Here is a 17681-nt window from a genome sequence, read left to right as displayed (position 1 = left end):
GTACCCATATGCATCCAAACCCCTAAAATAAATTTTTACGCACCCTCGTACTAGGTTTGCATATCCACACCCATAGTTTAAATTCTCGTCGACTTATTGCCGATAAGTCAACTTATCGTGAGAAGTTGAGGACGGCGAGAAATAACATGGGCGAGAAATAACATAATTTTATCGCCAGATTTTGATGCCGAGAAATCCAACTTCTCACAACGAGAAAAGGGTGATATACCGGCGATAAATCGCCAACTTCTCACGATATTTTAAAACCTTCTCGCAGGCAGTGCCGGTTTATACAACGATTTGGAAAAAACATCATTTCATTTTTGTTTGTTGCGTTTGGCATCTTGGGTGGGGAGGAGAAGGGTTTTGGAGCAGCACTTAGGTGTTTGACAACAATTTGTAGCAATTTTTAGTGGATTAGGAGCAGATTCGAAGCGGATTCGAAGCTCTTTCCAAGCAAATCCGGATCCATAAGTAAGTTTCTCAATTTTTTTTTCTTTTGAGTTAAACTTTTTTTTGTCTTCCCATACTTGCATATCTTGCATTTGTAATGTTCTCAAATACATTTTGCGGTTTTAGAGTGAACGATTCATGACAAAGAGGCAAAGACCTAACACCATCTTTTTGCAATTTTCCCAAAAACAATCAAGTTTTTCTCAATAATTTCAAAACTCTAAGGCTAATACATTTTTTGTTTTATTCTCTGATTTTCCAGCAAATATGGCTTCCTTTGCCTTTGGGGTAGCAACATCTTCTAGTGGTCCCGTAGCATGTCCATCTGGATTCATAGGCACGCACCCTAAAGGAGCTAGAGACTTTGCATGGAAATATGCCTTTGAAGGAACAGAGTATAATAGTGTCATATGCATAAAATGTGAAAGACAAATCCGTGGAGGCATATCTCGTTTGAAGTACCACCTTGCTGGTATAGAAAAACGTGATACAAGGATTTGTGATGCGACTACGGAGGAACTAAAAATGGAGATGATTACTTTGCTTAGTGCCCAAGAAGAGAAGAAGTTGAAAAGGGAAAGGGCAAAATTGGCCATGAGGGCAGCCATTTACGAATTGCAAGGTATGTTTCCTTTTAAGTTTTAACAATCATTTATTATTTTTTAATCACGACTAAGGCTTGTGCTAAAACAATTATCAATTTATCATGATTCATAATGAGATGATGTGGGTTGTGTCATGTGACTAGGTATCCCAGCCACTCTTGATGAAGAAGAAGAAGAAGCAATTGAGGGGATAGTGGGCTCTTTTCGTGGCCCAAGGATCTGTGTACAGAACACACCTACTTGTGGAGGGTCCTCGGGCTTAGCTTCCACTTTTGTTGGGTCTAGTAGACCACAAAGCTCTTCTATTGATGGTTATTTTGTGCATAGAAACACACCTGGAGCACAACCATCATTGGAGGGTACTGGATGGAACCGTGATGTGCATGCACAACTTGACATTCAATGTGCTGATTTTTGGTTTTTTAACAAGCTCTCCTTCAATGTTGCAGCAAGTCCATATTTTTTGAATTTTGTGACTAGTTGTATAGTAGCAGGAAAGGGCTACAAACCACCTACTCCTACAGCCTTGAGTGGGAGGTAATTCACTTGTTTCAAACTTTAATACTTTTGCAGTTTTACAATTTACTTGTTTTTGTTGAAAGTAATTTTTCTTAATCAAACTCGTGTACTTAAAGTGAATATCATTTTTTATGTTGTGCTTGTAGATTGTTGAAAGATGTTTATAGGGGCAAAGAAATGGTTGAAGAGCAAAGGTTAGAATGGAAACAGTATGGTTGCACCATACTTTTAGATGGATGGACGGATGGAAGAAAGCGTACCATCATCAACTTTTTAGTTTCTTGCAAGGATCAAGTGATCTTTCTTAAATCCTTGGATGCCTCGGACAAGATAAAGATGGTTGAGATTTTGGCTCGAATGCTAGAGAATATTGTGATAGAGGTTGGGGCTGAAAATGTGGTGAAAATCATAACTGACAATGCAACGGCATATGTGGCAGTGGGTAGGATCTTACAAGAAAAGCATAATACACTCTTTTGGTCTCCTTGTGCAACACATGTTATTGACCTTCTTTTGGAGGATATAGGGAAATTGGATTGGGTGTAACCGGTTGTAGAGGAAGGAAGGACGATAACAAAATATATCTACAATCACCCTTGGGTCCTTTGCTTGATGAGAGACTACACCAAAGATGAGGAGTTTGTTAGACCCGCGGTCACAAGATTTGCAATGATTTTTTTAACGTTGCAAAGTGTTCTTAGACATATGAATCCTTTGAGGCAAATGTTTGTGTGTCCAAAATGGCTACAGTCAAGTTATTCAAAGAAGGTCGATGGGTATAGTGTTGCACGCATTGTGTTTGACATCCAGTTTTTTGAGCGAGCTTCAAAAATTGTGGATGTGAGTTGGAAACTTCAAAATTTGATTTTTTTTTGTACTTATTAATCAAGTCTTTCGTTATTATTTTATAACCCTACACTCTGGTTAATAATTGTTTTCTACTTTTCAATTGTAGGTGGTGAAGCCCTTGGTTAGAGTTCTCTGCTTGGTAGATGGGGAACAAACCCTAATGGGGTCCCTTTATGAGGCCATGGATAGGGCGAAAGAGGGTGTAAGAAATAAGTACAGGGGAGAGAGCCTAAAATTTCAGCCCTTTGGGATATTATTGATAGGAGGTGGAGCAATCAGCTCCACCAACCCATTCATGTAGCAGGGTATTTCCTCAACCCTTGTTACCACTTCTCTCCATCATATGTGGATCCCAATGGAGAGGTCATGGAGAGCTTTAGTGAATGCATGTAGAGGATGGTACCCGACATTGCAATGAGAGACCTCATTGTGGCCGAGATGGAAGTGTATCAAAATGCAACGGGAAAACTATTCTCCTCAGCCTTGGCAAAGAGAGACAGATAGACTCAGACACCAAGTACAATATTTGGAATTTCGAGTCTCTCACATGAATGTTAAGTAGATAAATAAGCTACATAAACTTGTCTTCATCTTGCTTTCTAACTCTTTAATATTTATCTTGCAGATGCTTGGTGGTGAAATTGGGGTGGTAATGTCCCTAATTTGCAAAAGCTTGCTCTTCGCATCTTATGTCAGCCTTGTAGCTCATCTAGTTGTGAGTGTAATTGGAGCTTGTTTGAATCTATTCACACAAAGAAGAGGGACAAATTAGCACAAAAATGCCTAAATGACCTTGTCTTTGTGCATTATAACCTCAAGTTGTGCATAAGAAAGGTAATGGCAGCAACAACTGAGCCACTTGATCTGAATGACATAGATCCTTTTGGTGATTGGACAGCAGAGGAGCAGCCTTCATTGTTCACGAAGGATGAGATATATGAGTTGGAGAGGGAGGCTATGGAGGAGGGTGGTTTTGCAGTGGGACTAGATGACATTGAGGAGGAGGGCAGTGAGAATGAGGAGTCTGAGGGCAGTGAGAATGAGGAGTCTGAGGACAGTGACAATGAGCACAGTGATAGTGAGGATGAGGATGATGAGGAGTCCTTGCCAGGGCCAACACCAGCACCACCACAGACGACTGCTACGGCTAGAGCTGCTAGACCCCCTCCCTCTCCCATAGTTTTTACTAGAGCTACTGGGATGGGGAAGAGGAAGAAGTAGACTAGTTTCATATTGAACTTGACATTTGTATTTGCTTATATTTTGAGTCTTTGACAAAGACAATTCGGTATTTACTATTTGTAGCTTGTTTCAGAGTTCAGAGTCTGTAGACTGTGACTACATCAGCATTCCACAGGAGGATATGATTTTGTTACTTATTGCATTTATATATATCTAGATCAGCTTGTTTGGTTTGTTTACTCATTTATTGACTCAATACATGCATCTACTTATTGAATTTTGTGAAAAAAATGCATTTTAAATTAAATTAAAGTCATTTTTTAAATTCTTGATATTTTCCCAAGAAGTTGCCGATTTCTCTCCGATATTTGCCGAGAATTTTTTTTTTTGGCCTCGTCGAGAAGTGGCCAAGAACAAGAAGTTGAACTATGTCCACGCCAATCCCCAAACCTAAACTAATAACTTAGGACCATGTGTTGTTTTTTCAATTTCATCACCATCCTATCGCACTTTAAGATTCTTCCTTTTTCTCCAATCCAATCTAACTGAACTTCCTTCCACCAATAGTATCATGTCTTTTCATCTTGGTTTGTGCAAACCTCACTCTTTGTTCGACTTAATTTTTTATGAATGCTTTTTCTTAGTCCATTGATGTATCATGAAACTTTCTCCTTGTTACCTTTGCTATGTCCAATTCTAATAATCATTGGATGAAAATTTTCAGTTTACTCCATTGATTTGTCCTCTTGCCTCAGCTTTTGCAATCTCTTCAATAGTTCAAGCTCATAATCAATAGGTATGAGTTAAATTTTCAATTTTATTACCATCCTATCCCACTTTAAGAGTCATTTTTTTTTCTCCTATCCTATCTATTTGAATTTTCCTTCCACCAATAGTAGCATGTCTTTTCAACTTCGTTTGTGCAAAACTCACTCTTTCTGGTTCTTCAATTTCTTCATACTCAAAGTATTCTTCCATATCAAATATCCAATCTATCAATTTCTTATGATGCTAATCTCCCGCATAATTAGAAAACTCATGGTGTCAACATCTTGATTTGATCTGATTCTTCTTTTAGAGTTTCTTCATTCAGATCTGTAGATTGAGCTCTTTAAAATCATTTCTCTCATTCTCATGTCTATGATTTAGACCTATTTTCCTATCTTCTACAACATCCAACTAGATCCTTCATTGTTTCATCACGACCTACCATTTTTTCCATTCTTCCAGCATCAACCATACCAAGCATTCTCCTTGGTGGCATCTTTCCTTGGATTTGGTGCAATTGCCTAAGTTCAGCGATTCGGCTATAAGGTTTCAATTGTTTCATAGTTGGTGTTTTGTTGACATGCTCCAAGCTGACAATGTGTTCATCTCAAAGGAATAAAAATATCACTTTGATACCACTTGATGCAATCACAAATAGAGAACTTCAAGAAAGGACTGCCTAATCATGCAGCTTGGAGTTGATACAATAGGATTTATAGAGAAGAGCAAAACAACGACTCATTGATTCAGTATTGCATAATATTTCTAAGGCACACTAGCTTGCCAAATGCAAATTACAGAATGGCTAACAGGCTGTCTTGGGTTTTTTACAAGCTTATATATGAAGATATGACTATCATAACTACTATCACTAATTGATGTGCTAGTTGATTTTCAAGATCATTTCTCTATTTATTGCTTATATATTTTCTTGGTGACACCAATAGATGTTTAATTATCAGTTTGAAACTTTAAGAATTACGTGCATTAGTCACAAAGTATTCCAAGTTTGATGTCTTGTGAAACCTGTATGTTGTCCAAAATTCGGCCATGAAGAATCAGGTGTTGAAGAATCTTGATGTGGTTCTTGGAGGTTGCTCTGGCCCTATACAACCTTGTGATATGTTGAAGTTGTTGGAAGCATGAATGTTGATGATATTCCTATGAGGGAGTACTGTAGATATGTTACTATGATGATATGTTACATTCATGACTGAGTTTGTCATTGATGTCAACATAGCAGTTTTCTATGGTATCTGACAGAAGAATAGTGGAAAGATCAAGTTGGTAAGGACAGCTAGTTGAGTATTGTAACTATCCAAGGTTATGGGGTATACGTCTAAGTATCTGGTATATGCAGTTAATGTCGGATGAAGAAATGATAAGTCTGGAAGAAGTTATGAAAGTTTTGGTGATGTCTGTTCTGAGATAGAGTTTACAGAGGCATGTTCTGGTAAACTTGTTATATCTCTTAGGAGAGTTATTATTTTGAGAATCGAGGTTGAGGATATGGAGAAGATATGTTGGTGATGACGTGGCCAAGTTCGCTCCTCATTATATTGCATGTACGAAAAGTTATTCAAGTTACAAGGCAAAAGATCAATGTTATCGCTAAGTGTAACGTGTTCTTAATGTGGTCCTATAATGATTAATTGAGAAGGTCTAATAGTCGACTCGGAATTTTTTTATGGACTCGGTATAAAGGAAGGACTTTTGAAGTATGGAATTGTATTGATGCGAAGTAATTGTAAGCAACAGAGAGAATGAAATGTGAAATTTAGCAGAGAAGAGAAGAAGTGAAGGAAACTTCATTGTTGAGGTTTGATATTTGGATTTGAGGTTCTTGACTTGGTCTACAAGGTTTAATAGTGATTGGTTCGGTTGACAGAACAAAGGAAAGAGAAACATAACAGTAAATTACTTGTTTGGGCAGTGAGCTCTTCTTGTAATTGAAATTGCATGTTTGCGCAGTGGGCTCATCTTGCATACATTGTACTACAACTCCTAATAGGGATTCAAAGTCTTCTAACAGGGACTCATATGTACTAAATGTTGTAATAGACTCCTAACAGGGTCCATCATCTAATAAGCAATATTTATATTAGTGCATCATCTTGTGGGCATCATTCCCACCGGGGTTTTCCCTTTGATCAAGGGTTTCCCTAGTTAGCAAATTTGGTGTAATTGTCTATGTGCATCTTTGTATGGTTGTTTACTTTGGTTGAATGGTTAAGTTTATATAAAGAAGATAAATGTTTTAATTGTTGGATAACTAATTCACCCCCCCTCTCAGTGATCTTGGTGAATGATTGTTTCTAAGAATTGGTATCAGAGCATCGGGTCCTTGAAGATAAAGTTTAACAACTTTGGGAGATCCATGGCGAGCATGTTTAGGAAAAATAGTCCAAAGTTCAATGGAACAAATTATGACAGCTGGAAGGAAAAGATGAAGACACATCTGTTGTGTATGGGTCCAGGGTATTGGATCTTGACAAAAAAAGCAAAGACAATCATTGCTGAAAATGATTTGGAAACTTTTATCGAGGCAAAAAGAGATCTTTTTATGTGCGACATGAGAGCTAGAGAAGTATTATTGACTGCACTTCCTGAAATTGAATACAATCAGGTAAAGTCACTTGCTACTTCTCATTTGATTTGGAAAGCTTTGGAAAATAGTTTTGAAGGTGATGAACATTCTAAGAAATTGAGGTTACAAAGTTGGATTTGTGCATTTCAAATGCTAAGATGATGGAAGATGAATTTGTAAGAACATATGTAGGCAGGATATCAGAAATTATTGCAAGTATTAGATCTCAAGGAGGAACAAAAGAAGATGATGAGGTTATATGGAAGATATTGAAGAGCTTAACACCACTATTTAAGCCAACAGTTCAAATGATAAAGTTGTTGATATCTTGTACCAAATATTTGACAAAGGAGAGATTGCTTGGAAGACTTGAAGCAGTTGAGAATGAACTTAGACAGTCCGGAGAATTGACTAGAACTGAAACAACTTTTAGTGCCTTGAATATTTGACCTAGTTTATCAAGGAGCACAAGTGCTAGAGGAGATTTTTCTAGCAGCAGTAGATCAGAGGAGGACAGCAAGATTGAAGGAGTAGCCCTTCTGGTAAGAAGAGAAAACGGCGGTAAGAAAATCTTTATATGTTGGACTTGTGATGAATATGGTCATTATGCATCTAAGTGTCCTAAAAGAGAGAAAAAGTATAAAGGAAATTACAAACCTAGAAGAGATAGAGAGTGTTTGTATGCAAATGAAGAAGATGATTATGATGAACAAGCAGTAAGTGCTAGTGATGATGAAATAGGATTTGTGGTAATTAAAGAAGAAAGTCCAGAGAAAGTAGATTTGGTGTCATAGGTTGAAAAGAAATCCAATTGGATAATTGACAGTGGTTGTTCACATCATATGATTGGTGATATGAACAAGTTTGTTGACTTCAAAAGCTAGGATGGAAACATTGTGAAAGTTGGAAACAATGCAGCATGCTAAGTTAAAGGTATTGGATCTATAACTCTTAATGGTAAAACTAACACTGAGGATGTATATTTTGTTGATGGTTTGAAACACAATCTTTTGAGTGTTGGATACCTAGTGGACAAAGGTTATCAGTTTCAGTTCATAGAGAAGACATGCATGATCAGAGACAAAGATGGAAAGGTAATTGGAACAGTAACCAAATCTAGAGGTAATGTATTTTAGTTGAACCCTACTGAAATGACATGTTTGGTTGCAAAGTTAGACGACAATTGTTATGGCATAAGAGATTTTGTCATATAAACTTCGATAGTATTGTGAAGACAAGTAGTATGTTTGCAGTCAGAGATTTGCCTAAGATTGTAAAGCCTATTAACACAATTTGCAAGGAATGTGTTTTGGCAAAGCATAACAGAACTTCTTTTCTTAGTAAGAAGTTTACTACTAATAGAAAAGTTGGGGATTGTACACACAGATCTCAGCAGTCCTACGAAGACTAAAGAATTCTATGGTGAAAGGTATTTTATGACTCTAGTTGATGACTTTTCTAGAATGATGTGGGTTGCATTTCTTAAAGAGAAATCTGAGGCATTTGATAAGTTCAAGATTTTCAAGAATAGAGTTGAGAATGAATCTGTTATGAAGATTAAATGTTTAAGATCAGATAGAGGAGGAGAATTTACTTCAAATGAGTTTAACATGTTTTGTGAAGCTAATGGAATCAAAAGACAGTTATCAGCTCCAAGAACCCCTGAACAAAATGGCATTGCAGAGAGAAGGAACAAGTCAGTTACAGAAGTAGCAAGAGCTATGTTAGTTGAGAATGATGTATCCAAGATGTTTTGGAGAAAAGCTGTGAATACAATAGTCTACACTATGAACAAAGTGCAAGTCAAGAAAGATACAAACAAGACCCTTACGAATTGTGGTTTAGTCACTCACCTATAGTTAAGTATTTCATAATTTTTGGTAGTAAGTGTTATATCAAAAGAGATGATGATATTGGTAAGTTTGATGCTAGAAGTGATGAAGGTATGCTTCTTGGTTATTTATTGAAAAGCAAGGCTTATAGATGCCATAATCTAAGAACTAAGACTATTATGGAAAGTGCAAATGTGAGAATTGATAAGCAATTCAGGATACAAGAGAGAATAGTTGATTACAATTCAGATGATGATGTTGTTATTAAGCCAAGGAATGATGAAGAATTTCTTGAGAGTAACAATAATTTCCAAAATGAAGAAGAGCCAAGGTAGAAACAAAGCCCAGAACCTTCAATAGAGCCAAGAGTTGAGATAGCAACTCCTACTTCAGGAAAGAATATGATAAAGAATCATCCATTTGAGCAGATCACCGGAAGCAAAGATAAAGGTGTGATGACAAGAAGTAGAGTCAATGAAGAATTATGTTTGATATCTCAAGTGGAACCTAAGAATGTAGATGAAGCATGTAAAGATGATTATTCGGAAACAAGCTATGAAAGAGGAATTGGATCAAATAGTAAAGAATGAGACATGGGAATTGGTCCCCAGACCAATAGACAAGAATGTGATAGGAACTAAATGGGTATTTAGGAACAAGATGAATAAGCAAGGTGAAGTTGTAAGGAACAAGGCAAGATTGGTAGGTATTTAGGAACAAGATGAATAAGCAAGGTGAAGTTGTAAGGAACAAGGCAAGATTGGTATGTAAAGGTTACTCACAGCAAGAAGGAATAGACTATGATGAGAACTATGCTCCTGTGGCTAGAATGGAAGCAGTAAGATTATTCTTAGCCTATGCAATACAAAAGAAATTCAAAGTATATCAGATGGATGTCAAGTCAACATTTCTAAATGGAGAACTTGAAGAAGTGTACATAGAAGATCCTGAAGGTTCTCCTTTGACAGATGACAAGGACATAGTATGTAGACTAAAGAAAGCATTGTATGGCTTAAAGCAAACACCCAGAACCTGATATGCAAGGTTGGACAAGCATTTGACAAAGCTTGGATATAGAAAAGGTATGACGTATATTAATCTCTATTGGAAAGAAATGGATGATGGTTTGATGATTTTGGTAATATTTGTTGATGATATCATATTTGGAGGAAATGATGATGAAAGTGACAAATTTGCTGAAGAGATGAAGAAAGAATTTGAAATGAGTATTGATAGGAGAAATGAAATATTTTCTAGGTTACAAATTGTGCAGGATAAAGAAGGAATCTTTATTTCTCAAATTGAGCATTTGAAGGATTTACTGAAATGGTTTGGTTTGGAAACATGCAAACCCGTTGGAACACCTATGGTAACTAGACACAAGTTATCTACAAAGGATGAGACACCTACTGTTGAGCAAAAGAAGTACAGATCTATGATCAGAGGATTGCAATATTTGACTCACACAAGGCCGGATATAGCTAATGTAGTTGGAATTATTGCAAGATTCCAAGTTGATCCCAGAGAAACATATTATGCAGCAGTCAAAAGGATATTTAGATATCTGAAAGGAGCATTTGAGTTTGGATTGTGGTATGACAGATCTAATGATTTTATTCTAAGTGTTTATATTGATGCTGATTGGGCAGGCAGTATGGATGACAAAAAGAGCATTAGTGGTGGAGCCTTCTTTCTTGGAGGAAGATTGGTTTCTTGGCTAAGTAAGAAACAAGATTGTACTTCACAAAGTATAGCGGAAGCAGAATATATTGCAGCAGCAAACAATTGCAATTAAGTTGTTTGGATGAAGTAGATGCTGAAGGATTTAAGCATAGAAATCAGTGAACCTGTTGTCATACATTTTGACAACACAAGCATAGTAAATATGTCTAAAAATCTAGTGTTGCATTCGAAGACCAAGCACATTTCTATTATCACGTGTTGAGAGAGAAAGTTGCAGAAAAGAAAACTAGATTGGAGTATGTGAGCACTAAAGAGCAGATTGTAGATATATTTACTAAGCCTCTTCCCAAAGAGACTCTTGAGTATTTACGAGGTATGCTAGAGGTTATGCCCCTTCCCACATCAGAATAGAAGATGTAAGAGTGCATTAGTCCAGTGTAATAGAGCACCTTTGTTTGTTTGGACTAAATGCTGATGCTTCCTGTATGGGGGAGTATCTGTGATGGACAAAGTCATCTAGGACTCTTGTTAGACGTTGTTTTGAACAGTGTCTTTGGACACTTGAGCTGGTAAGAATCAGTTGTTGAAGAGTTTGATGGTTGCTGAAACCTTTGACATTGATGTCAATGGGGGAGAAGTTCGGCATGAAAAACATCATGAGAAGATCATGAGGAAGAATAGCATGTTTAAAAGTATAGCATGGAATGACAGTTTGACAGAAAGCACATTGAGGTATATCAATGGGGTAGAATGATTGATGAAGAGGATTTGAAAATTTTTGTTGGTATTCTTGCAACTAGATGTTTTCCATCTATGTTGCCATCAATGCCAAAGGGGGAGATTGTTGGAAGCATGAATGCTGATGATATTCCTATGGGGGAGTATTGTAGATATGTTACTATGATGATATGTTACATTCATGACTGAATTTGTCATTGATGTCAACATAGCAGTTTTCTGTGGTATTTGATAGAAGAACAACGGAAAGATCAAGTTGGTATGGACGGCTAGTTGAGTATTCTAACTATCTGAGGTTATGGGAGATACATTTGAGTATCTAGTATATGCAGTTAACATTGGATGAAGAAATGATAAGTCTGGAAGAAGTTATGTAAGTTTTGGTGATGTCTATTCTAAGATAGAGTTTACAGAGGCATGTTCTGGTAAACTTGTTATAACTCTTAGTAGAGTTGTTATTCTGAGAATTGAGGTTGAGAATATGGAGAAGACATGTTGGCGATGATGTGGCTGAGTTCGCTCATCATAATATTGTGTTTATGGAAAGTTATTCAAGTTGCAAGGCGAAAGATCAATGTTTTCACTAAGTGTAACGTGTTCTTAATGTGGTCCTATAATGATTAATTTAGAAGGTCTAACAACCGACTCAGGCAATTGTTTTATGGACTCGGTATAAAGGAAGAACATTTGAAGTATGGAATTGTATTGATGCGAAGTAATTGTAACCGGTAGAGAGAACATAATGCAAAATTGAGCAAAGTAGAGCAGAAGTTGTTTACCATACGAGCAAATTAAATCAACGCATACAGACAATGGAACAGAATAGCAAAATTATATTCGCATATGCCAGACAATACATTATGCTTGATAAGATGAATGATAGAAGATGATTTACAATGATCCCAGACGGGATATAAATACTATCCGCCGAACCTTCCCGAAGGAGTCTGTCGGCTACAAACATTATATCGGCTACAAACTATTTACCCGTCGGCTACAGAATACAGAAACATCGACAACACTCATTCCATCGACTACAGAAACACTGACGAGAATCATTCCATCGACTACAGAAACACTGACGGGACCATCCAGTCGGCTGACACCATCCCCCCCAAAAAGAAAAGTCGTCTCCTGATGACTAACAAAATATCTGAGACAAATTAATAAACAAAATACATTAACAGACTAATTACAACAAGATAAATCTGCTTCTAACACATCACTGTCACCTTCGTCCCGTGCTTATAGCCTCTGCTAACACAACACTGCCTCCTCAATGAAGCTGACCTTGATAGCGACCTGTGCTGCTTTCTCTGTTTTCAATTCTTCGGTACCCTGAGCCAAGTGTCATTGCACTGCCTCCAACTGGATGATTAGTTCCTCCCGAGCTCTCTACACATCCACCAAGATAGCCTCCCGGCCAACACCTACTCCCAGTGCCTCTTGTACACAGAAAGTCCATGCCTGCAGAAACTTCAACTCTTCTCAACTGGCCAGACTCCCACGACTGATATCCGCAACGACTGGGGGTCCAGGGGCAATGCCCCTTGCGAGGTCGAGGGGCAGCGCCCCAGGTGCGCTTGTAGTATAGGGTGGGGTCGAGGGGCAACGCCCCTCGACGCCAAGACCAAATTAGCAAATCGAAACCCACACAAAATTGCACAGAACACACCATTTTTGTCATTTTCTGTCGATTCTACACTCTTTCTGGCAACAACTGATGCTTCCCCTTCCCTTTGGCATCATCTACTACTCCTTCTGAACAACTTGAATTTGTTGTCGTATTTTTATTTTTATTTTTTTACCTCAATTTTGCCTCTAGGCGTCGCCATTCTGCAACGACGACGACGAGGGAATCATCTGATCATTCTGTGACGGCGATGGCATCTTCCTAGCACAGTAGGATCCGTTGACTGTGTGAGGTACCTCTTGCCCATCCAACGTCTCCAACTTTACCACTTGATTGTCACCGACCTCTCGGATCTGATATGGTCCAACCCATCTTGCCTTAAACCTTTCCTGTTTGCTTTCATTCCGATCGTCGCACTTGAGTACCAACTGCCCCGGTTGAAACCTGTTGAGTTTGTCATGCCACACCTTATGCCTGTTCTATGTCACCTCCGTTGCCCACTATGCCTGCAGTCGATGCTCATCTAGCTTATTTTGTTGCCGTCGGTACCCTTCAAGTAATTTTATGGTACGATGCATTCTTTTCTTCTTGTGCGGTCCGTTCACCGTGTACCGAATGGTGGGATCTTTCTTCTTTCTGGGTTTGGACTGTATGTTCTTCCCCTCAGTTTCAAGCGTAATCGCCTTTCCTTCTTCCGCTGCTCTGTATTCCTTTAGACACTCATTTTTCTCTTTTTTCTCACCTTCGTCGACCCTTAGCATATTACAACTCGGAAACAATTCGTAGTCTTTTATCTGCCAATGGTAAAGGCCATTCACCAAGTCTAGGTCGTCATCATTTGATCCTCCTTCTAGTGTCAATACTCCTTCGTCATCCAATTCCATTCTCCTCTTTTCTTCATCGTCATTTCTTTCGTCGTCACTGTCGCCTTCACCTTCTAAGTCTGACGATGCTGCCTCCTCACCTACCATTTGTGTGTGTAGGTCAATTATGAATCTTTTGCCTCCGCGTTCCATTGATAGGGTATTTCGTTTCCAATCATGTTTTACTTTTGCTTGCACCAACCAAGTCCGTCCGAGAATAGCATCATATCCTTTTCTTTTCAATGGAATGACCACAAAATCCAATAAAAATGGTTGTGTACCAATAGTTACTGGTTGCGCCCTCAAGGTTCTCAACGGTTTGATCCCGTGCTGGTCTGCCGTGAGCAACTGGAATGTAGGTGGCCACAACGTCGACTTTTCCAACTTCTTCCAAGTATCCTCCGGCAACACATTCATGCCGGACCGTCCATTGACAATTGTGTTTGTCAGAACATTTCCCAAAATCCCCATCTCGACGACCGCCGAATGCTGTTCGGATGTGAGTGCCAGCAGCATTGGGTCTATTGTCATCACTTCCCTACTGTCCCTTCCTGTGTCCTCCGTTGCTTTCGGAAATGGTGTATGATTCAGAATGGCCATCCGTAACTGGGGCATTGTGAGAAAAATGTCACTTATCTTGACCGGTATCTCTGTTTGTAAGATCTGTCCTACAATGTTTTGTTCTGCGAAGTTCCTTGCCAAGGTGTTGGTGATGTCCTTCAACTGAGATGTCCCCACCAACGATGCCTTTGCAATTTCGGTTTGTGCTTTCCCCAATTTTCTCTTTTCCTCCCCAGAACCTCCTCTACATCTGTGTCGACAGTGATCAAGTTTACTCTAGACTTTGGACACTTGGAATCTTTGTGATCGTCGGGTCCGCACCATTTGCGTAATAATTTCGGTGTGTTTGCCATTGTACAATCCCGTGCAAAATGACCCCACAAATTACATGCTTGGCATTGAACAATCGGTCGTCCCTTTGCATCATACTGGGTTCGACTTCAGCTCCCATTATTATTGTTATTGTTCGCATTGTTGTTATTTTGCCCTCTTTTATTATTCCTGTACCCTCTGGATGTGGCACCTGCGCTATTCGTATTTCCGCTACTGCCCGACGGGGAAGCCTCCTGTGTGAGAAGCACCTCCGGAGATCCTCTTGTCTTCATGTTAAAGGGGCACTCTTTTGTCGAATGGCCCATGATCTGACAAATGTCACAGAATTGGTTCTTTGGACACGATCCTTTAGTATGACTGTTGGTCTTACACTCCGTGCACCACAGTTCACTGCTTTTTGGCTCCTTCTGCATGTTTTTAAACTCCTTCATCATGCGGATCATGTCCTTCTAGAGGGCACGAACCTTCTTACTGTTGCCTTCCTCGTCGCTGCTATCACCTCCGACAGGCTCGTCGTCATCCGAATCAAATGAGCTAGTGTTCTTCTTCTTCTTTGTTTTCTGTTCACTTTCGAGGTCTAATGCTCTGTTATAAGCTTCTGTGTATGACGACAGTGGCACAATTTTCATTTTCCTCCTCAACTTCGAGCGTAGGCCTTCCACGAACCATCTTTTCTGAAGTTCGTTCGCCGGCTTCCTTTCCATTTTGTTTATCAAGTCTTTTAATTTTTTGGCGTAAATGCAAACGGTTTCGTTCTTCCCCTGCTTAGTATTGAAGATCTCTGCTACAATTTCATTATCATTTCGCAACAGTTTAAATTTTGCCAGAAACTCCTTTTTAATGTTATCCCAACTGTTTAGCTTTTGTGGATCTGTATCAGTGAACCAATCAATTGCGACGCCTCGTAGGGTGGTCAAAAATTGCCTCATCCAGTCGTCTTCATCAGTTATCCCATTTGCCTTCCAGATCGTTTCACATGTTTTGCAATGTCGAATGGGATCAGCCGTACTATCACCATTGAACTTCGGTAGTTTCTCTTTTGGTCCCGCCATCACAATTGGTTTCTGTAAACAGGCGTTGCTCGGTCCTACAACACTGGCGCTCTTCACTCCCACACTGGCGGTCTACACTCCCACACCGACAGTCTGTACTCCCACACCGGCAGACTGGTCTCCCACATCGACGGTCTGCACTCCCACACCAGCGGACTGCACTCCCACACCGGCGGATTGCTCTCCCACACCGACGGACTGCACTCCCACATTGGCAGACTGTTTTTCCACACCGTCAGACTCAACAACTGCGAACCTTGGTGAAGAAGGGTGTTTTGAAGTTGTCCCCTGCGGAAGTATATCTCGGACGAAGAGTTCACTCCACGCTCTTGCTTTGTCAGCACTCCGAGCCGTGCGAGTCGATGCTCTTTCGTCTGGATTCTCTTCCCTCGGCGAGCACAAATTCAAAAACTCCTCCCATGCTTCTTCCACCAATTCCACCCACTGCTGAGTTTCCTCCAACAAATCTTTCGTGCTCCGGTTTCTGTCGGCACTCTTTTGAAATCTCTGTCGGCATTCGGCTTGTTGTACCAGAATTAAATTCTCTTGCGCAGTACGGATTCCATCTTTTCTCTTGACCTTATTCCGATCCTTGTTAAGCTAATTTGGCATTAATCTTCATTCCTCCCACCTTCTAGGTTCATAAGGCAACGACGCTAAATGTTTACCGTACGGGTAAATTAAATCAATGCATACAGACAATGGAACAGAATAGCAAAATTATATTCGCATATGCCAGACAATACATTATGCTTGATAAGATGAATGATAGAAGATGATTTACAATGATTCCAGACGGGATATAAATACTATCTGCCGAACCTTCCCGAAGGAGTCTGTTGGCCACAAACATTATATCCGCTACAAACTATTTACCTGTTAGCTATAGAATACAGAAACACCGACGACACTCATTCCGTCGGCTACAGAAACACCAATGACAATCATTTCGTTGGCTACAGAAACATCAACGGGACCATCCAGTCGGCTGATAGAAGTGAAGGAAACTTCATTGCCGAGGTTTTGCTGAGTGATCTGAGGTTTGATATTTGGATCCAAGGTTTGTGACCTGGTTTACAAGGTCTGACAGTGGTTGGTTCGGTTGACAGAACAAAGGAAAGAGGAACATAATAGTAAATTACTTGTTTAGGCAATGAGCTCTTCTTGTAATTGAAATTGCATGTCTGAGCAGTGGGCTTATCTTGCATACATCGTACTACAACTCCTAACAAGGTTGAAATCTTCTAACAAAGATTCAAAGTCTCCTAACAGGGACTCATATGTATTGAATGTTGTAATAGAATCCTAATAGGGTCTATCCTCTAGCAAGGAATATTTATATTAGTACATCATCTTGTAGGTATCATTCCCACCGTGGTTTTCCCTCTGATCAAGGGTTTCCTTAGTTGACAAATCTGGTGTAATTGTCTATGTGCATCTTTGTATGGTTGTTGTTTACTTTGGTTGAATGGTTAAGTTTATTTAAAGAAGATAAATGTTTTAATTGTTATCTTGGTGGACTATTGTTTCTAACAGGAGTGAACATCACAAGTCTCAAGATGGTGTGTCATAACTCTGCAGTAACGTTTGGTGTCAATTGTGAACTCGAAGGGGCTGCTAGTAATGATACTCTTTATAGATTTGATTCAAAACAGTTGAAATTTGAGTTAGTGTGTGAGTTTACTGGGCTCTGGTTCTTTGTCACAAGCTGCAATGAGATTATGCAGCAAAATGCAGTGGGGTGCTCTTGCATCCAGATTATGTTTGCATTGCTATAACATGAAGGACATAGATTGAGTGATTGAATTGTGATGATCATCTTATTTGTTTGGCTCAAGTTCCCTCACATTTTTCTATTTTACTGTAATGGAGTGTTCTAATTGCTTTTACCTGATATCCTCCTCCACTGGAATGGAACCTGAAAAAAAAAATCCTTGCCGATTCTCAAATACTGGAAGAGAACCTGAAAACTACATTACCTTCCATCTTTCAGAATTCCATTTCTAAATTTGTAAAATTAAAA

General features: G+C 39.2%; 1 protein-coding gene across 1 annotated transcript; it reads left to right on the top strand.

Annotated features, from left to right (window-relative positions):
* Positions 1–720: 720 nt before the first annotated feature.
* On the top strand, positions 721–2727 carry LOC149544762 (uncharacterized). The gene is made up of 6 exons (XM_089796006.1): positions 721–1075; positions 1202–1369; positions 1508–1595; positions 1724–2117; positions 2328–2417; positions 2533–2727. The coding sequence occupies exons 1-6, from the start codon at positions 721–723 to the stop codon at positions 2725–2727; spliced, it is 1290 nt and encodes a 429-aa protein (XP_089652132.1).
* The last annotated feature ends 14954 nt before the right edge of the window (positions 2728–17681 follow it).

This window comes from Cupressus sempervirens, chromosome 8 (genome assembly GCF_028749045.1).
Source record: "Cupressus sempervirens isolate cs-2001-9-10 chromosome 8, ASM2874904v1, whole genome shotgun sequence".
NCBI lineage: Eukaryota > Viridiplantae > Streptophyta > Pinopsida > Cupressales > Cupressaceae > Cupressus > Cupressus sempervirens.
Note: the sequence above shows the minus strand (reverse complement) of the source record. Positions and strands in the feature narration are given on the sequence as shown.

Bases quoted from the DNA above. Each gene is read 5' to 3' on its own strand.
- LOC149544762 (XM_089796006.1), top strand. From the start codon at position 721: ATGGCTTCCTTTGCCTTTGGGGTAGCAACATCTTCTAGTGGTCCCGTA. The intron at 1,370-1,507 runs GTTATTTTGTGC...TCAATGTTGCAG, and splicing joins ACAAAGCTCTTCTATTGATG to CAAGTCCATATTTTTTGAAT. The intron at 2,418-2,532 runs GTGAGTTGGAAA...TTTCAATTGTAG, and splicing joins GAGCTTCAAAAATTGTGGAT to GTGGTGAAGCCCTTGGTTAG.